General features: G+C 38.1%; 1 protein-coding gene across 2 annotated transcripts in view; it reads right to left on the reverse strand.

The window, feature by feature from the left end:
- Positions 1–19,044, reverse strand: part of MYO3A (myosin IIIA) — a 105,668-nt gene extending 86,624 nt beyond the window's left edge. For both annotated transcript variants that reach the window (XM_058031278.1, XM_058031287.1), the window contains exons 1-2: positions 18,877–19,044; positions 14,162–14,296 (exon numbers count right to left, since the gene is read on the reverse strand). In XM_058031278.1, coding sequence (XP_057887261.1) covers positions 14,162–14,296; positions 18,877–19,044 — 303 coding nt within the window. The remainder of the gene's footprint in view (positions 1–14,161; positions 14,297–18,876) is intronic.
- Between the last annotated feature and the right edge of the window lie 3,002 nt (positions 19,045–22,046).

Raw genomic sequence — 22,046 nt, forward strand, 5'->3', positions numbered from 1 at the left:
TTGCTCTGCAGCATTTGGTAAAATCTCCTCAGAACAACTTGATGACAAGCACTAAGCAAAGAACAACAAATGCACAGAGAACTTGGGACAGCCATAGAGCAGGAGCTATGGGTCTGTCTGAGCCCTGGCCCAGGGTAGGCCTGACCCTTTGGCCTGAAGGTCAAAGCAACTCTCCAAATCAAATGACATTTCACCTGTCACGAGACATGGCCTCTTCTGGGAGGAGAGGATCGTAACTCTATTTTTATGTCCCACACTAGAAACTCCCATACATTCACACACATTCTCTTGCATACACAGAAACATTTCCTGTGGTTTATTTCAGATGGAAGCCCCCATTTAGCTTTGAATATACTCAGCTTAAAGGGACAGACTCCTGGAATGTCCAGCCTGTGCAACACAGGAAGGGAAGATATTCATGGTTGTCCCACAGGGAAGTAACTTAGAAATGTCAGAACTTCGCACATGGGCAATTTTCATCAAATTAATATTAGTCACTTATTCTATTGTCTCCTTGTGATTTAGAGGTATTTTTTCCTTACCAGCAATTTTTTCAGTGCCTTCATCAATAGAGTGCAAATATTATGTGCAAAAACAAGCAACTAAAAGGAGGGTAAATTGAAGGCTTGAGGCTACCTAAAATGAAGTGGAGAAGACAGAGACAGAATCTTTCTAGTGTCACACAGCAAAGGATGAGAGGCAAAAACCCCCCACTGCAAGACAGGAGTTTCCTACTGGACAAAAATGAAAAATTTTCACACTCAGTTAAGCACTGGGAGAGATTACACACTGAGTCTGTGCTATATCCATCCTTGGATATGTTCAAACTTGAATTGAAAAGACAAACTTGTAACATTTAAGTTAATAGTGTTTAAACAAGGGGTTGGACCAAATAACTTCCAAAGGTCCCCTCCATGCTGTAGTTTTATATGGTTCAGAATATATGAATTTTACAATATTTAGTTCCTAGTCTGGATTTGGATTTTCAAACAGCAGAAAGAGTGGGTAAGAATGAAGGAAATCTTGCATACCTTAACCAATGAAAACAAAAATTTAATATAAAGCTTGCTTCATATAAAAATCTGCCTTAAAGAGCTGTAGCTCTGATGGCCATGCATAGCTGCACCAAAAGAGGTGCTTAGGAATCTTCTACAGTGGTAGAAAAGGGCTCCTCCCTTATGATTTTCTGGCACTCAAAAAGGCAAAGACTCATACTGGGATGACATGCAGTTCTCCACCCACCCATCTGCCACAACCATGTGCCACTATAATCGAGCTATTAGTATGCTACGCTATCTTCAGCAAAAAAATTATAGAAAAGTATGATCCTAAACTCATGAAATGTCACTTAAAATTGCCATTGCATCACAGTCATGCAGATGTTCTTTTTAGGTCTTAGTCACTCTTCACCTTACCCAGTTACACATTTCTCCTCTTCAGCTTCTCTCGATTCTGATGCCCATTGAAGATTCAGTATCAGCTCCCCTTTTAAGAAAACCATCAGCTGCACTTTTGCTGGGGCCATTAGAGCCTTTAATCATCCAACTGCTCCTGACTTATGCATCTGTACTAAGCTCTCAGGTACTGTTTGCTTGCATCCTGCAGCTGTCAAGGTGCTTTCATCTTACTTCAGTAGCTCGGATGCAAACAATGGGACAACTACAATTACTTCCTTCCCTATCTTTACAGGCTGCTCAGACCTAAATGACTGGGCAGCACATCACACAATGCACAATTCATGTCATGAATGAATTATAGTTATGAAAAAAAGTCCAACCTTGCTTTAATGTTATCACATATAGGAATGCTAAAAGCATAATGGCACTAAACTATATAATTTTCCCTGTTCTTAGAATAGATCAATAATCTGACCTGCTCTCCTAAGCAGCACTGCCAGTCTCTGAGCTGACTGCTGTAAGAACAGAAGATTCTTAGTTGTTGCTGGTTTGTAATCATAAAATTACAGAAACAGAGGAGTAAAAGGGATCTCAAGAAATCACTTAGTCCATCACACTGTGTAGAGACCTGTATTTTCAGATATGGCAGATATATGTCTAACTTGCTCCTAAAAATTGCTCATTGAGGAAGATTCCAGTCTTTCTGAGCAGCCTGTTTCTGTGTTTCTCTAGCCTGATAGAGCGTTTTTCCTGCTATCCAACCTGAATCCTTTTTGTTTCCAAGAAAACTGCATTACTTTTGCCCTTCCTTTCAGCAGTATCTGATAATAAATTATTATTATTTTCTATTTCTATCTCTGTCAGACTACTGTCATGATACACCATTTTTTTCTCTTTTCTTATGCTGTGCAGTGTTGATTGTTGTAACCTTTTGAAATTCTCCACATTTTCTCAGCTTGGACTGTCTTCAATTTGCCACTGACATTTTGCCCAAACTGCATACAGAATTCCTTGGAAGTCTTGTCTTAGCCGAGAAAAGATGAGCAGACCATAATAATCTCCACTTTACAGAGAAACCCTTTCTGCAGAACCACAGCCTGGTCAGGTATGTCCCATTTCTTCTTCCTATGGATAGTAGTATTTTGCATGAATCTCTTTTCTGTGATTCAAAAAAATTTCTCTGCTATTCACAACCGTGAATCTGATGCTATTCCCCAATGTGCCTGTAATTAAACTAGGTATCTACTTCAACTTTTTATGTGGACTTTTTTTCATCACTCAAGTTATTACTGAACAGAAACAGACCAAAAGCAGATGCCCACTTGAGATTTTCCCAGCCTAAAAGTGAACTAGATCCAGTTTTGTGAAAAAGAGGTAATTTGTTTTATTGTTTTTGTGACATTTCTGTATTTCCACATTTTCCTCACAAGCACGTCACATGGGACCACATAAAACCGTCACAAAAGACACATTATCAGGTTAAAAGATTAAATTGTACTAATATAATTTGTTCTGGTCCAGTCCAAGTTGACCACTTACGTTACTGGGTTCTGCATGTCCTACAGTGGTTTCTATTAATTAATGGTTCAGGAACCATTGTGGGTATCAAAGTTAAGAAGACTGATCTGTATTTCCCAGGACATTATTTTTCCCTGCTTTGTAAAGACAAATACTAAGTATGCCTGTATCTCATTTCTCTAGTAACCTTGTCTTTACCACTCTCCACATTAGACTCTCTGAACTTGTCTTTAAATGCTTTAGAGAGCATTTTTGTTTCTCCTATTTGAAGGCATTCTGAAATTGCATTCTTACTAGTCTCTTACTGTGCTTCTATTTTTCTCTGCACCAGCTAATTTGTTATTGTGTTTTTAATGTGTTTAAAGAACTGCCAGCTACCCTAGTATTTTCCTGTACTTTTACATTATTTTTCGTAAATACAGGTATGCACCAGCTCCTGAAGCCAGCTAAAGCATACTCTCTCTAAGCGCATTATCTTTGCCCTGCTGCCATTTTACCATCCTTTCTCTTCCTACGTGAGTGAAAGTAACTATTCTGGGACCTTTATCACTCAAATTTCCTTCCACCTCTTTTCAAAAGAGATCTTCTCTATGAGAACAGAACAGAACAGAATCTACCTCATTCAGCCATTTCCAGAGTCACTTTCTTTGCCTTCTCTCTCCAATCAAGAGCTCCATGGGCTCTCCATTTCACAGTCCAGCTGTGACCAGTAACTCTTACTCTCTACCTACAGTGTGACACATTTTCATAATTATTTACTGCCAAAGAGCACATTCCACTGACAGCACTTAACACCTACCACCCGTACCTGAAGGTTCTTGTGAAAACTTACAGGAAACTAAATCAGTTTATGCAATGGGCTGAGTGGTTCAGTACACAGCTCCTGTCTGTGCAGCACAGTTCTAATTTCATCTCCAATGGAAGAAAGATGTTCACTGTAGTTCCTGTTTTTCCTAACAACTGGACAAGACACCCCATAACTAAAAGAAACCATAGCAATGGTTTCTCCATGCTTTTAGACAAAGTTGATTGCTTTCAATTTAGCATGAACAAACTGTATTACTGAAACAGGCATCTTTCCTGAATTATTTTGCTCCGGCGATCAAAAACCATGGGGTATTTATGATTTTGCTATCTTATATCATCTAGCACCTCCAGGGCTGTGTTAGTCACAGCCTCATGGGTGTTTATTTGTTGCTTTTGATTTCTTTCCTTTCAGTTTGGTTTTTATCTTCTCATTTTCTTTGCCATGCACATGCACTGACAAGACAGCCAGCCAGAGGAAAAGTTTGTCTGTTTCATCTTATGCAATGCTGGCCTTCACAAATTCATATTTCTCAGTCAGATCATAGATATCTTCACGTCATGGGCAAAATGGAAAAGCCGCAACTATGCAATTATTGCCTAAATTTCTTCTTTCAAACTCAGCATAATTTAATGAAGCCAAACAGGCTTTACATAAACAGGAAAAAGAAAACCCTAATCCCCAAAAGAAGGATTTTTCTGTTCTAAAACATTTGTAATATTGTGAAAAAAGAGCAAGAAGGTGACAGTGCTATTACAAAGGTTTAATGGACATAGCCTTGCTCAATTCCCCTTCTAGCTCATCCCAACACAAACTTTACATTACACCATCCCATATTTCACAATCTTTCTGTTATATTTACATCCTCATCAAGTTGCTGATGAAGAAATCAATGTATCACCTGTCCACATTTTCTCAAAAGATTATACAGCTGAAGTGGTACCAAGCAATTTTCTGTAAAGCAACTGGGAGCGAAATATATTTAAAACAGAAATTCTGAATGAGCTTCAACTATAGCTTCCCGGCCTGGCAACACCAAAGCACAGCTGTAATTTTTAATAATCAAATAAATGGGTCATTTTGCAAAATAAGATGTAACCTAACTACAAAACTGAGAGGCATTGGTCAGTAAAAAGCCAGGACACTCTGAGCAAATACAAGAGGCATCTTATGAAGAAAGAAGATTTGGATAAAGCAAACTTAGCGCAATTCATCATTTTATCATACACAAGGAGCAGTGGTAAAAATAACATTTAGAGGGCAAAACCACTCCCTTGGCTAGGGAGAAAAAATAGGGAATAACTTTGGGATCCATAATGACAGAAGTATTTCTACTGACTGCTGCAAACCTTCTCTGGAACACACAGAGAAACCCCTAAGCAAATAGGGCAGCCTGTGGTAACAGCAGGCACTTCACAGCTTTTATTTCCTGCTCAGAGCTGTGTCACTTTTGTTCACTCTTCACCAGTTAAGAAACATTTCAAAGCACCTTCCTTTTCTGTAGCATCATTTCTACATTATTCAGAGTTCGGACACTAGTGCCAAGTACTGCCATGTCCACACTACTCATAATCCATTTTTTGTGTGTGTTTCTACACAAAGACAGTAATTTAGCCTAATTCACTGTAATTTAAATTACTGCAATAGAAATCTTCCCTATTGAGTTTGAAATCATGGCTGGGGAAGCACAGATTCAAACAATGGGGCTTGTCTAAAGACTGCTTTTACAAAAGGAGTGAAGCTGAACCCCACTCATGCCTAAGGCAATTTGTCTCCTCATGGGAGTGCGTGGGACACAGGACACGAAAGGAGCTAGAGGACTCTGTCACAGGACCCTACTAAGCAAGCACATTCTGAAGGACTTTCTTAAAGGTAATTTTTATAAGAACAAAACTATGCTAAACTCAAAAGCCATATTTTTCTTCTCCCATTTTTCTTATTTTAATGAACTACTGGAATGATTAACTTGGAGAGACTAGATTGGACAGAATTGAAGTTAAGGTGTTTTGTAAGCCAATCTCTCCCTGCTCACTGTGCACGTGTAAGGCAGTTCTCTGCTTCCACGCTTTGATTTCAGCAAAGTCAGCAGCAACAAATGCTGGCATTATATCTGGAGCCCAGGAAACCTTTCATCACCACTGACACCTATCTTGTTTCTGAACCTCCCAGCTCCTTGTTCCTTGCTATAGCACTTTTCTCCTTTAGTCAGCAGCTTCCATCCACCTCTGCCTGACAAAGACTGAGGAGGAGACCCCTCTCCCTACCACTGGAGCACCTTCAGTCACTCCCTTTATAAAGAGACCCAGCAGGTAAACTGAGTGCAAAAGCAGCAAAATTGTTCTGTCTATCACACTTGAATTTAAGCACCTAACCATCAGGTGTCAGAGAGTAAACCCTCAAAGAAGGAAAAAACAACTCTTAGTCCAAGCATTCTTTCGATGAATAATGCTATGCCCCATTACAGGTAAAGGAGGTCTGGTTATCTTGGATCTAATAAAAACTACACAAATGTGGGTTTTAGTGTTTTGTTTCATTTTGTTTTTAAATTACTCTACATCTTTGGTAAAAATTGTGTTCAAAAATAAAATGCACAGAAAGCAAAGTGATGTTAAATATTAGAATGTGAGAGGCATATTATTCCTAGGCTCCTGACTTAAATAGTCATATTGTAAAACTATTTTCTGAGCTTCTGCTTTACTGCATGGTGGCAAAAATTGTTAGAGGTTACTGAGAACCAGGTTTTTGCATGTGAGCATTCTCCAGAAAGGTGAGCTATAACCAGTCATTTAAAAGATGCAAACTGTGCAAAGCACAATGTATTATGAAATATTAATTATGCATAGAAATTATTAGTATTTGGTAAAAGTTTGAAGCATTAAATGATAGTTGTAGCCATACATCTTTGGTCTTGAAAAAATAGGATATGATTCAAGAATGAAAAATTGCTATAATTGGGAAGCAAAGAGGGACACATTAGAAATGGAGAAATCAGGCCCAATTCAGGCATGTAATGGATCAAAACATTCAGTGTTGGTCTGAATAGAGCAATTATAACCAAAGACATTTCTGAAAAATGACCTGTGTTAAGAAATACGAAAAAGCAATTTTCAATAGTTTCATTTTTCTGCTATATATGCCATTTGAAAATAGCTAATAATATTTAGGCAAATGACAGCTTCCTGCCCTTTACTCAGCGTTTTATGAAACCTAAATGGACTTGTTATTTTCCACTATACTAATTGCCTGAAACATTACAGTTTTATAGCAAATATCACATACCAGAAACAGCTGTATATCTTTTTTCTTATTATAACTCTTATTATATATTCCATTAAACAGCACAACTTCCATTCAAAGCTTTTTTGAACTCCATAACTTTATTCCTATAGATGGAAACACATCTGCATATAGTAATTCCTATATCTAACAAAAGCATACTGTAAACATGCCAAAGGAAAATCCTAAATAAATTATTAAATTGTCCATACCACAGGGTTCTCTATTTCATGCAAAAGAGAAGTAACTGATACAGTGATGTCTCTAGTCCATCTCAGGTAGGCTCATCTTTTTAGAAGCTAAAGAGAGACTGTTGGGTCTTGCTTCAAGGCAAATTCCTGTGGGACTGACTCCAGCCACTGCTCATTTCTCAGAGAGGCCTCACCAAAAGAATCAGGTGACTGAATTTGGCTTTTCCCACTCTTACTAAATTGTCACAGCACTTAAAACAACACCAGTCTATATTTCTATGCCCTCCTTATAGAAACATAGAATATTCTGAGTTGGAAGGGACCCACAAGGATCACTGAGATCAGCTCCTGGCCCTGTACAGGACAACCCCAAGACTCACACTATGTATCTGAGAGTGTTGCCCAAATGCTTCTTGATTCATTATAATTGTATGATTTTTTAAAGAAAAAAATCTTCAGTCAAATGGAATTCAACAATTGAAGTCCCAACACCTTTAATGGCATGAATTTGTTCACTGAACTTGTGCATGATCAGCAACTTCCCAGGCTCTGTGCTTTCCTTGCAGGCTGCAGAATCCCAAGGCTGCAAATATTTTTAGCCAAATATCTTCGTAGATCTAGAAAAAGAATTAGTTGCTTTACAACATTGACAGCCACACCTCTCTTCCTCTTCCATGCACAGAGAGGTGCCATGAAGAGTGACAACACCATTTGCTGAGAAAGGAAAAAGATGAAGCTAATGGAGAGAAAATGCTTTACTGCTGGCCTTACACATCAGGACTCTTACAAAGCGCTGGAAATCTCAGCAAGAAAGAAAGCAGAACTCCCCATCCTGCCCTGAGCTTTGCTTTTTTGTGCCCAGCCTGCTTGGGCATAAACAGCTCCCTGAAGAGGTGGCCCGTGCCTGGAAAAGGAGCAGGGGATGGATCTGGTTCTGTCAGAGTGTGCTGCCACCCCCGCATGGCCAACACAACAAGACCCTTCTCAAGCCACTATTCCATACATGTTACAGGACTCTGCTCTTTTAGACTGAGATATGGGAATGAGGTGAAAGCATCACAAGCTTGGACAAGGAAGATGATCAGTCTCCCTATATAGCTTAGAGAATCAAAATTACTGTGTCAAAATTAAATGCATAAATATATTGCCATCTACTGCAAAACCTGAGGTTATTGTAAAAGTCAAAGAATCTGTCATAGTTGGTTTGGGTTTGTTTTAATTCATTGGGTTTTTCTGGGAAGGGTGAGGAGCAGGGTGGTATTTAGTTTCTTACTGTTTCTTGTTTTTCTTTATATTTTACATCACACAGACTTCCAGCTCTCAAACAGCTGAAACCTCATTCAAGTCAAGGTATGCAACAGCAGTGAAATATTTTAGCCTTTTTATTTTTTTAAACAAAAATACCAATAACTGGATCTTCCGACAGTTGTTGCACCACTTTTGTAGAAACCACACTGCAACCTAAAATTGCACTATCAACATCTCAGCTCTGAAGTAGGAAAAAAAAATCTCCCATCCTCTCAGCAACTGGACTTGCTGAGACTGTTATTTCTTTACATGAACATACTCCATAGACAGGACATTATATAACAAAGCATTTTTGTTGTTGTTGTTTAAATAAGGAGGATGCACTTCTGTGAGCTTCCCCCTCTATTAGAATTACATGCAATGTTTAAAAGGCAACATGAACAGAAGCTCTTTCACATATAGTAGGTCAGTGAAGGATCCAAGACTATTAAACACACAAAATTTGGGCATTAATGATACTCATTTTTCTCTGACACACATGTAAATTGTGCTGTCACTGTTCTTTTATGAATCCGTGAGGAAAGTTTATAAATATTCCATGAACTCTAAGGCTCTCTTTGTGACCACAGTTAGATTTGCAAACATGTGGAAGCATCTGATTTGCTAAATTTCCCTCTCCAAAAAGCAGATAACAACAGTGCAATAGCAAAGCAGACTCACTCCAGGCCAGATGCAGCAGTGTACATGTATTTTACAGCATTCTTAATTTTGTGTAGGAGTTCTTGCAACACTTTCTTCTCTTGGTTTTAAGGAGTACTTATCCCTAACCAGCCATCTCCAACCATGCCATTATTCCTTTGAACAATCACACTGGCTGCCCTTTCTAAATCACATCAAACATGAGCTGGATGCTTTACCTGTCAAAGCCCTTAGCAGTGCTAATATCATTTCTTATGGAAAAAGAGATCTACTTCTATCCTTGATCAGCTCACAGTATCCATTACTGGGTATCTGTAGGCACAACATGTTTTCCATCCTGCTTTGTAGGAGCAGCTAAACCAGAAAACCACAGCACTATCCTCCTTCAAATCCTCCTTAGTAACTCTCCTGTACTACAGCGCTGACAAATGCTTAATGCTGATTGGGATCACAACTGACTTCTGTTATCCATCCAGTTCTCCTTTTCCAAAGCTATTTGTTCTATTAGCTTAAACCTTTGAAGAAAGCTCTCTGCTATGAAGAGTCACTATTCTGACAGGAAAGGAGTGAATAACTGATACTCTGCACATTGTGCTGGGTTCTCCATCTTTAGGCAAACTCAAGAATGGTAGTTCTTCTAAAGGATCTCCATAAAACCAGAAAGGAGTTCTATCAGGGGTCTCAGCTTGTCACATTCTCATTTCATTTTAAACACCTCACCAAAGGTAACTGCCCTTGTGATGGAGACTGGGCAGGAGCTGCACTGGTGCGCTACTCTGCGCCCATGACACAGCAACAGTCTGTTGGCTGGTTCTCTCTCAGCTCTTACCCTGTTATAAGCATTTTGGAAAGCTTTACTGGAAGTAAACTAATAGTAATGGACCAACATAACCCTGGTATAACATGCTGGCAGTATAACATACTGGCATTTTATCCCTTTTTCCATATTGTGTAACAATTGTTACAATGTTGTACTCTGATTAACCGTGGGTTTTCACTTGTCTATGTTTGCAGAAAGAGTGGCAGATGAAATGATGCACTAGTTTTCTACTTTAATTCAAATTCCTGAGAGCTTCTACTTACTGGGTTTAAGATTTTTTCCTTCTTTCTGAAAAAAACCCATCTTAAATAAAAGCATCCCAAGGACTTAAAAAGAGAATTTAGACATTTGTACATTTCACTTTTTTCCCCTCTCAATTTTAACTTTAAATGAGCAAAGGTAAGTAAAAAATCTGAATCACTTCAGGCAAATTATAAATCAGCAAACATAGCTGCCAAGTGAATCACAATAATCCATCGTGACAATATTTCTGTAATTCTTTTGAGTTATCAGTGTCTGGTTAGCAGGTTCAAATAACATCAAGAAAAACATTTAGAAAATGAAGCTCAAAGTATACCACTTTGCAAAAAATCCAGAATGATACAAATTATCAATTTATTCAATGATTTCTCCCATGTTAAAAGGCTAAGGGAAAGGGAAAGGCTAGAATGAGAGAAGCAGATTCCAAGCACAAGCTACTCTACACTCCCACATGATTTCTCTGGTGAAGATTACACTAGATCAACAAAAGGTTCCACATAGAATAAATATAAATCAGGTTCACTCAGTCTGGACTGTGCATCTGTACAAATTGCATCAACTACTCTGCAGGTACTTTTTAACAACAGAGTTGTCTAGAAAATAGAGTCTGCAAGCCACTAGAAAGTGTAACATATGAGAAACATATGAAGAAACTTTCTCATATGAGCAGAAGTCTAAATTTCTTCACACTGAAATACAATTAGATTTAGCAACATTTTTGCAATGTTGAAAATATTATATTCCACTATGTGGAATATTATACAAATAGAAATCAGCATATAATAGTGATGCACAAATTCAACTTGCATGCTCATAAGGGGAGATTATAGAGCATGCCTGTATCAGCATCATGTTTAGTGTGTCCATAAATGGATACTAAATGGAATAGTCTGGGACATCTGTAATACAGCAATCATGGCTGCTGGAAAACATGAGGGAAATGGACTGAAAAAACTGGACAACAAACTCTTCCTAAATAGCATCTTCTAGTGCCACCACAGTACACAGAAAGTTGAGCTACAAGGACCATTGGCCTAACTCAGCAGGACACTGCTAATGTTCTTGAAATGTTCATGTACAAACTTCAGGGAAAAAAAAAAACACCTTAAAAGAATATTTTGTCAGTCTTCTTGACATTCAGCAGAGTGAAAGGGATGTATTTCTGTAACACTTCTTGGCAATTCCCTCTACATCTCCAGAAGTGAGAGGTTTCTACAATATTCTTTGATATTATGAAACTGTATTTTTGGGTGGAAAATCATTCCTTCCAAAATTTTTACCCTCCTAAGATAAGTTTTTACCCATTAAATAAGTTTGTTTTTTTTTTACTGTAAAAATAATGCATGCTTCCTCTATTTCCTATACAAATATATTGATGACTACAAAATACCCTAGCATACTTACGTGACTCAAATTCAACCAAATTAATCTAAAATAGAGTATGCATAACTTTGCATCTTTTGAAAATGGACTGAGATGCTTCTTAAAAGTTCTACCTGATCTCTGTAGAAGTGAACTAAAGAAATATGTTGCACTGTGATTCTGGTTTACAGCAGCAAGTAAAAGCTGTGTAATACCTACCATTTACCTTGCTATGGCCTTTCAGACTTCACTCTTTCTTGCCTAGGTTGTTCTTTGCACCAGGCAAGGCCTGTGCCATTTGTTCTCCCCACCTGCCCCAGACCTACATCCCCACCTGTAGGGCCCTGATAGAATTCCTCTCGGCTCCATCTTCCATCAGATGATTTCCAACTATCTCAGATATTTTCCCTTCTGAATTAGCATCCAGAGGAGAATGAAATGGGCTACAGCGCACTGCCTCAGCTGTGTCATCATGCTGCTGTCTGCTGACACCAAACTGCTAAGCTGATTCATCCCAAGTAAGGGATTTCTTTCCAACACAGACTCAGTAGGACAGTTCCTCCTGCCTGAGTCTCTGGTCACACATGGCAAAGCTTAATGCACCTGGCAGGAATCCTCCTTCCTGCAACATTCTGTACTATAACGTGATTAGAACAACATCCAAGGAGGAGCAGATGTTCAGCTTAACTGAGTGCAGCCTACAGAGAGAAAGGCATTTCCGAACTGAGAGTCAAGAGTACTGTCATGCTGTACAGATGTTTCTTGTTTCACTTTCATTCCCATAAGCAGTTTTCTTAAAAATAAATTGCATGGGACACATCTTTAAAAGCTGAAGATTTTTTATTCTAGGAAAAACCCCCCCAAAGCCAAACATCAAAATACATGTATTCAAACACCCTAGTGAATAACTTTTTTGGTAACCTGCAATGGTGATTCTAAATTCATTACTAAATGCTGAGTTTTACCATCTGTCACAACCCATTACTAGAGGAATTTGAGAAACTTTCTCTCCAAATCGTCTTGCCCACATATCCCATCAAGGAACACAAAATGGAGATGATGAAAAGATACCCATTCTTATAAACTGCAGGACACCTTAACTGCTGCTGTGAAAAGCAAACTGCAACTGTAAAGCTGCACACAAGCTGATAAGAAGATGCCACTTAAACAGAGAAATCTGTTTCATGTCAGTTTTCCTTCACATACACTATTATTAATAGGAAAGCTTCACCAAAGTCAATAGTAAAATTTATTTTCCTGCTTATGCATATCTACACATACCAGCTGAAATTCATTGCATTCACAGATCTACATGTGCAGTGACAGAAAGCATCCAAGACTATTACACACACTCCATACTTGCACATGTACAGCCTGGCTTAACAAGAGTAAATATAAAACATACTCCACGTGTAATCTGGTGTTTTTCACGTAAAGAACATAATTCCGTGCAAAATATTAAAGCTAATAAACACTTGACTGTTTCCTCCCAGTCTGTTTCAGCCTGGCTGTTTGGCATCCATCCTTTACAGGCCAGAAGTTTCACAGATGGGAGTTTCCAATGCCCAGCAGACACAATGGACACTGGATTTTCCAAGATGCTCACTTCACAAAGACCTGACACATTTTGATGTCAATCTAACATAGTAATTTGTTATGATTTACAATGCAAATAATTCTTAAAAATATCTTCCAATGGAACACATAAGAATTTGGAGTAGATTTTTTTAGACCTTAAGCATTGCTGATAGCTTGTTTCTAGAATTTGATAGCATTGTATCATTGAGATATTTGGTAGGAGATTTGTATTTACTTAGCTGACAAATCATAAAATTTGTCAACAACCAATTCTTCCATCTTAACCTTATCAAATTCTGATCAAATGACAGCAAAAGTCTTTATTCCTAGGAAAAGCACACTATTGCTGTCAGAAATATTCTTCATTTTCCTTTGGATACAAGAGGAAGTTTTTACAGAACAGGCTGTGAATCTATAGAACCTGTAATGATCAAGACCTTTGCTCACAGATTACTCAAAACTAAAGACAAACACATCTTGCTCTGAACTTAATTTGAGGAAAATTAAGTGCTCTTCTCCTGCTGCTGTCAACAGCATTTGGGCAGTAGCTGCTTTTATTGGCTTATTTATCTGTTTGTGCATTTACCTCTCATAGAAGAAAAATAATTCAGTTAAATAATTTTTATAATTTCATTTGGAAAAAAAATCACCATACCATATTCTTTAACTGCTATGTCATATGTTAGTGATATTTAAAGAAATGCTTCTACAAGAAGATTCCCACGGCAAGCGTTTCACCAAAGAAATATTTTAGGTAGCAAATCCTGTAAGTTTATTAGAATTTATATCCTAATTCTGAAGGCACAGGACTATCAGTGTAATATCAAGATAAGGACACTGAAGAATTTAATCAGAACAGTAAAAGGACTAAACAACAGCATTTATCACTTTGCATGCAACTAATCTTGAAACAAAATTATAAAATTACTTGCATCTCATTCATTGAGTTTATACTAAACAATGGAATACCAACTAGAATAAATCTCCTTTTTTCTGTATTATTTACCTCAAGAACTAGCCAAAGCTGGTCTCCATTTTTCACATCTTTCTTATAGTACATGCCATAGAATTTGACTACATTGGGATGATCAGAGAGGGCTTTCAAAATGTTGTACTCAGCTTCAATTTCTTCATCAATATCCTAGGGTCACAAAGGAGAAATACATAGCAGTTAACAAATGAATAATGATAGCCATAAAAAAACCCAGAAACAAACCACAAAGTATTTTCTGTCAATTCAAATGTAGTTTGAAATGATACAAAGAAAAAACCAAACAGAACACAAATATACCATTTATAGAACTACAAAGCCTGGTTCTGTTTAGTGAATACAAATAAATTCTTTTTTAAAATTTTATTTTGTCTTTAGCAATTTTGACTAATGAACATGAGGGGTATGACAGAGCAGCCCTCAGGTCCTGGAGGACAAGTTGTCCACGAGCCAGCAGTGGGGGTCCAAGAAGGCCAATGGGATCCTCAGCTGTATTAGAAAAAGCATTGCCAACAGTTGAGGGAGGTGATCCTGCCCCTCTGCTCAGCCCTGGTGAGCCCAAAACAGGAATGCTGTGTCCAGTTCTGGGTTCCTCATTACAAGAAAGACATGGAGCTAATGGAGTGGGTCCAGAGGAGAGCTATGAAGATGATGAAGGAGCTGGAGCACCTCTCTTAAGAGGAAAGGCTGAGGCAGCTGGGCCTGTTCAGCTTCAAGAAGAGAAAAACTGAGAGGAACCTTAACAATCTCTACAAGTGCCTGAAGAAGGGTGTCAAGAATATGGATTCAGGCAATTCTCCGTGGTGCCAAGCAACAGGACAAGAGGCAATGGGTGGAACTGATGCACAGGAAGTTCCACCTGAAAATGAGAAATTCTTTATTGCATGGGTGACAGAACACTGCAACAGGTTGCCCAGAGAGGTTGAGGAGTGTCCCTCTATGGAGAGATTCAAGAACTCTCCAGATATAATCCTGTGCCATGCACTCTAGCAAGACCCTGCTTGCACAGGGAGGTTAGATCATATGATCCCATTACTGGTCCCTTCCAACCTTAACTATTCTGTGATGTCAAGGCAAAGCCAGAGCAATCCACAAGCAGGTAGGTATGCATGTGCCTTGGGAAATTACGTGTTCCTGCTTTAGTTTTAATGGTAACCCCAGTTAGAAATGCTGCAGCTGGGACTACCTCTCTGTCTCTTTGTGCATGAACAAGTATGACTGCAGCCACATCTGATTCATTTGTCATCCCACTTTCTAGAATTATCTGAGAATTATTCTCATTTTCTGCTGTCATAGAAGCTGGCGACATCCATGGTCTCTCTGGGTTCTGCTACTGAACTATAATAATCATGTTTTTTTGTCATGCTCCCATTACAGACCTTGGGTTTCTTAGTGAGGGAAATCCTTTTGGAGGTGAGATATGAGGACCAGTTTTGCCAACAGATGCACTGGGAGCTGTGCAAATCCCTTCAGACCAAAAATGGACACAGGCATTGGCAGGCTTTAGCAGGCATTGGATGACTCAGGTAAACCTTTCCCACCTGTGCACTGGAATTGCTCATTGAGGGATGATGATTACACTGCATTTGAGTCATGCTGATAAAATATTCAATCCCTCTTGACAACAGACGAAAGTAAGTATCTGCAGCCATTTTCCCCCCATTGTTTAGATCTCAAAAAAAAAAAAAGGTTAACACATTCATTTCAGACTTAAAACATTTTTAATACAATTTGCTATTTACAACTACACAAAAAGAAGTGAAAAATCCATTCTAGAAGAAGGCTCCCTTATGAACTGCACTATCCATATGAATGGATTTCATATCAGTGAAAAGCTCTGCTCAGTGCCAAAAACCTGTCTCAGCAAAGCGAAACAGAAGTGACCATGACAGAGAAAGGGGATGTTCTGTATTCCCAATGAATGATGCTCCTTCTCATTCTGTTCAACACAACTGCCCCAAGAGCACTCTCCTCACTTGTTTCTTATACAGGTCTCCACTATCCTATTCAAGTTCCTCACAGGAGCCTTTTGCCTTGAGACCAGCTTGACTGTTCTCCAAGAACTTCCTCTGTCACCAGTATCATGAATCACGCCATTAAACTTTCATTTTAAGATTACCAGGATAAGTCTTCTCACAAGAAAGGATTTTAGAGGTCTTGTTATGGGAACAATTGAAAAATAGCAGGAACTTTCCTCTTTCTGAAAAAGGAGAAACTCACTTTAAGGTAATTTTCCTCAGCACAACACAGAATACAGAAAAAAATACAAGGAAGGCAGAAATAACCAAAGTACTGAAGGTGGCAGAGAATGGAAAGAGAAAGAAGCAGGGATGAAAACAGAAAACACATCTGGCAAAAACAAAAGGAAGAAAAAAAATAGTCAAAAGCCAAAAATTAAAAACAAAGCATACAATAGTTTTGACTGCCTTGGGGAAATTGGAAGAGAATTAGCCCACTGTCCTACTGTGAATTCATAGAGTTTTCGGTCTCCTGAGGGGTACTCAGATTTTATGAGATTTTTACAATTATAAGGAGAAATTAAATGATAGAATATTCATTCTGTGCCTACCAAAAAGAAAAATATTCTTCAGTATTTTATAAATGAGAAAACTTAAACTGTATTAGAAATGGCAGACTGAAAATTTTCATCCTATATATAGGATAATTTGGCTAAGAGTTCTAAGGTACAATGGTATTTACTCATAGTCCTGAGGACAAGACTAAGCCTTCTCAGTTCCATCTTCATTTCAACACCTTTGCATTCCTGTTTCAGCTTTAAAAAGCTGAGCTGTTACCCAGCAAAAAGAGTCTGTGCTCTAAAGGATTAAACATTAAAAGCTTATTTCAGTCTTATATCACCCATGATAATGTAGGTTCCCAGTTTAATTTCAAAACATCAGTTAAACCAAACCATATTTCTTCTGCTTTGTTTCCTGTCTACCTCTCAAGAGGCACAATTTTGAAATGATCTCCAAAGAAAAAGAATTGCAAAATGTAAAGAAGAAAATACATAAAGTATGTTTTCCTTTATTGCAATGGCTCCCTCTGCAGCCATTATTAATACTTTCAGTTTAAATAAAAAGAACTCATTTATTGCTTTCACTTTATTTCCAATACAGGATTGTCATTTTAGCAGTTACATGGAGGTACAGAGCTACTCCAGACACCCTGTAAATGGAAGAGGACAAAGAAGAATAGTGTTCTTAGAATAAAAAGGATAAAACATTTAGTTAAGAGTCAAGTCTCAGAAGACTGATGTTGACTGCACTACTGCCAATTTTTCATTAAAATAAGGAACCTGTTTTCAGCAGTTATATATTTGCCCATCTTCAATTTCTTACATTGCATCTTTATCCATCCTATTTCTTCAATTTCCTTTACATTCTATTCCTTTTTCCTACTTAATCTATTTCTCTTTCCTCTAGCATCAGCTTTACTGTTTCTTTTTTCTTCCTGTCACCATCCTTTAATCTTTTTCTGCATCCTCACAAGTGAATAGAACATTGAAAGTTTCACTGATTTCCTCAGGAACTCCTGCCATAGCCAGCTGCCACTTAAGAATCACTCCTGAACACTTCTGAAGCATAGGAAAGCAAAAGCATTTCCTGCCAAACAGGCATTTAGATGAACACCAATTGAAGGAAGTCATGCCTATTTATTGTAAGCACAAGAACCTTGTTTACAGAAAGCAATAGAGTCAAAAATAGTTTCCAATACATTTGAGCTCATCAAGATGCTTATCACTTGGCAAGTTATGTTTACTTTGGAAGAAGTTGTGGTATTGAATTGAGATAAGCACCCTTTTGTTGCTTTGAAAGCACGCTGAAATAAAAAAGCAGATCAGCAAGAAACACAGCATAGATAATGGAAGACACTGTGTTTTCACCAATGTATTTCACAGACTTTTGTGTCTGTGGGATCATAACATGACACTGTGTGATGTGCAGAGGTAGAAGAGCCCTGTGTGGCTGTGCACCTCCAGACCATAGGGTCCCCACAGCATGGCATTCCTGCCCAGAGGTCATGCCATGGAAGCCCACACCTTATAAACCTATACTGAGAGTGCAGAAGATGAATTTAAAAGGGCCTCTGAATTAGGAACAGCTGCTTTCCGTGTTTTGGTCTTAAGAAAAGTCCCAAGTCATGTGCAGCACCACTGAAGTCAGTTGGGTGAGCCTCTACAAACCAGACTAGTGTTCTTCCTTAATTTTTGAGGATTAATCTGCCACCCAACAAATGTCAGTTATTGAAAACAAAACTGTGCTCTACAACTTCATAATTCCACCTCCCAGTTGCCTGGTGCTTTGTGTGTAGAGCTAATCCCTTTGCATTTTCCATTTGAAAAGATGGATTCCTCTGTGAGACCTACTTATTTCTGGCACATTCTGAAAACACAGAATGAACAGAAACAATAAAATGTGCTATTTTATTTTCAAGGTATCACTCACAGTATGTAACTCAGCTACACCTAAGTTATACACCTATTACACCTAAGTAACTTAGCTACACCTAAGAACTATACCTAAGTTTAGGTATATTTCTGACTTTTATTATAAGCAACCACTTCCAAGGTCACTTATGTTAAGAAAAATGCATTGATAGCTAGTCTGATACACAGCAGGCCGAAAAAGTTTATTTCAGTCATTTCTAATACAAATTATCTAAAAAGATTAAGAGGAAAAAAAAGACTACATAAACTCACAATCAACCAAGTAATTTAAGTAACTTACATGAACAGGATCCAAAATTTTGACTGCTGCTTTGCTGCCATTTTTCTTATTTAACACCTTGAAAACTTTTCCATAAGTTCCTTTGCCAATAGTCTCAATTATTTCCCAGGTGTCTGAAGGATCAGGAAAGCTATCAAATATTATTGTTTTCCCAGACAATGGAAGCATCTCAAATGATGGCTCCTAGGAAAAAGAGATATCAATGTTCACTCAACAAATGGTTAACAGCAATTAGTTTACCAGAAATGGGAAGAGAAATACACACTCCAGCCTCAAACTCTAGAAATGTTTTTGCATATAGTGTGCATGCACAGATAGCATAATGAATAAGAACTGCTGCACTTGAATTTTCCTTCATTTGATATCATGTTGACTGCACAATATCAAATGTGCAGTATTTGGTATGTGCAGTCAACACAGTATCAAATGAAGGGAAATTCAAATGATAATTTGAACCAAAATCAAGTTTGAGTGGAGCCAGTTTCCCATGCACTTCAATGAATATATTTGTAATTCCCAGATCTTTGGAGGGAAAGGGGAATGAGGGTCAAGTTCATAAAATTCCAAAGGATTTAGGTCCATTACCAAGAATCAAGCAAGACGTGGAAAGAAACCCACACAAGACATCCTAAATAGTAGCATTAGGTTCATTCAAACTCTTACAGTGAACAATCACTTTTACAAGCCTACTCTTAGGATTTGAATTATGACATAGATCTCAAAAGGCCAAGCAGATCAAAGTGACAGATCTTTTCACAATGCTACAGTCTTCTGACAGTCAGGCAGTCATGGAAAACATGCTTACCAATGTACATCCTTTAAAAAGTGGTTTACATACTGCAAAGGAAACATCTTTTACAATGATTGAATTGTATCCATCACTGACCAGGTTGCACCAACACTCTGGTCCATGAGGGATACAATTCACCAGGAAACCTGCAGCAGTCTGTTGTGTACTTGGTACTGCAGCCAGTGCTGGCCCAGCTCCTTGATTCCAATACTGTGGGAACTAAATGACCCGATTCTACCTGATACCATGAAATCTCCCTTAACACTGTTCCAGGTTAAGGTCAAAGTAAAGATCAAAATACAGCTGTAATACAGCTGTAATAAGTATAGTCTCAGTTTCCCATTCCAGAGTCAAAATTTGCTTCTTTCTCCTGTCCCCTGGGATTCACAGACACCACTCAGGACACTGACTGTAGTCTCTTCCTAAGGCATCACCTTATGCCTAGTCTTCATCCATGCTTTGGGAGCTTCACTACATTCAGGTCAAGCCCCCAAAAAAGAACACAATTGAGTCACAACTTTCTTTTTCTTTGCCTTTAAAGTAGTGCTCAAATACTATAATTCTGTTGGCGTTTTTTAATCACTTCATGCATAAATGCTTTGTAATTAGCTTCTGCACTCTCTTGTAATTAGGAGACTATACAAAACAATAACTAAATTTGGGATGATAAAGGGATGAAGATTCATAATCTCAAACTCTTGCTTTGAGGGTTTCAATAATGATGGCATTTCAAAATGTCTCATTCTGAACTTTAGTATTTTAAATTGAGGCTAACTATTTGTTTAAGATCTTACTGGATACTACTAAACTTGTGACTAGTGATTTTTTTTATAAGAGGAAAAAAAGTAAAAAAGTATCAATGGTTGCCTTCATAAGAACTGAGGCATCCAAACCATATTGAAGCCTGTCTACATACAGGCTATTTTCTACAGAATATGTAATTTTCCATTGAAATCTAGAGCCTGCTGTGTCTCATATTACAAGAAAACACAGGAGCTTCTGACCCAGGCAGTAGGAGATATGCAGCACTGCAGAAAGGAAGATTTATTTATTCCCTTTCGAAGATGAGCACTTCTGACACAGGAACTCAAAGAACAGCTTCACATATTTAGACTGAGCCAGAGCCAATCTGGGAACTCTGATACCTTGAATCTTCAAATAAGCAAAGGACCACCCTGCTGCAGGGATATTTTAAACTAAGCAGAACACTCCAAGAAGAAACATTCCAATCTGGCGCTTCGGACAGCATCCCAGGCTCCATTAACTCCCTATACACTGACAGAATGAAGCTGAAATTCATTGACTCCCAGTATCAATTGCTTATTTGTCTGCAGAGACTGCTACAATGACAACTGTTAAAGGGCTAAGGAAACATGATCCTGCAGGTGCTATTTGGCTACCAGAGAAAAAGTGCTAGAGAAATTGCCATGTGCTTTTGTTTTCTTTTGAAAATCACACAGTTGCACATCACCTAGTCTTAAGAAAAGTCACCACATACTTAAAAAATGTGCATTCAGTAGCTGTCATATTTAGTTCAATAATTTAAGAGTGCTATTCCAGAAAAAAATATTCACCCTAGTTTTCTTTTGATTTACAGCTTCAAAATGATAACTTGAATAAATTATAATGAATACCACGTTTCCTCACTTTCACCAAGTTTAAGAGCAAGTCCCTGCAGATAAATTGTTTATTTTTCACTTTTATTATTAAAAATATATTCAATAGAATGAATTCAAACTCTTACATTCTGGATGATGGATAATGTTTTATTACATCTCAGTGAAGTTGTCAAAGCTGATAATGATTTAACCTCACATTGAAGCAATAAATTGGACTGCTCCTGGAATATGTCTGGATGCCCAACCAACTGGATAATTTATCATACCCTTCACCATTAAAAATTTACTTTAAAGACACCACAATTTATAATTTGATCCAAACCTTTACACTGGAAATGTACCCTTGAACCACTAGGAAAAAGAGAATTTTTAAAAATACTTCTGGAGTGTTCAGTGTGACAGTTCACTCAGCTTCTGCTCAGATTTTGGCTAACCTGCTGGGGAGGCCTGAGGGATGCTGGGCACAGTAAGTCAAAGCAAGAGCACCAAGGCAGACAGGTGGCCTGAAAGGGCTCAAGAGCCATTATGAGCACTACACACCATTATCACTGGCAAATCTCTGTCCCCTGTCATCTTTCCTGTTGCAGTTTCCCCAGAATCTGCTCACTTACACAAAATGGTATAGGCCAAACCTCCAAGCTGGAAGGTATAAAATATCAGCTTGCCCAAAAAGCTTTAGACGCAAATCCAAGAGGAGCTGGACTCCTACTTGGTGTGATAAAGAGAACTATTGTACGTGACAGAGGAGAAGGGATAAGCAG

This window comes from Melospiza georgiana, chromosome 1, assembly GCF_028018845.1.
Source record: "Melospiza georgiana isolate bMelGeo1 chromosome 1, bMelGeo1.pri, whole genome shotgun sequence".
NCBI classification, from domain to species: domain Eukaryota; kingdom Metazoa; phylum Chordata; class Aves; order Passeriformes; family Passerellidae; genus Melospiza; species Melospiza georgiana.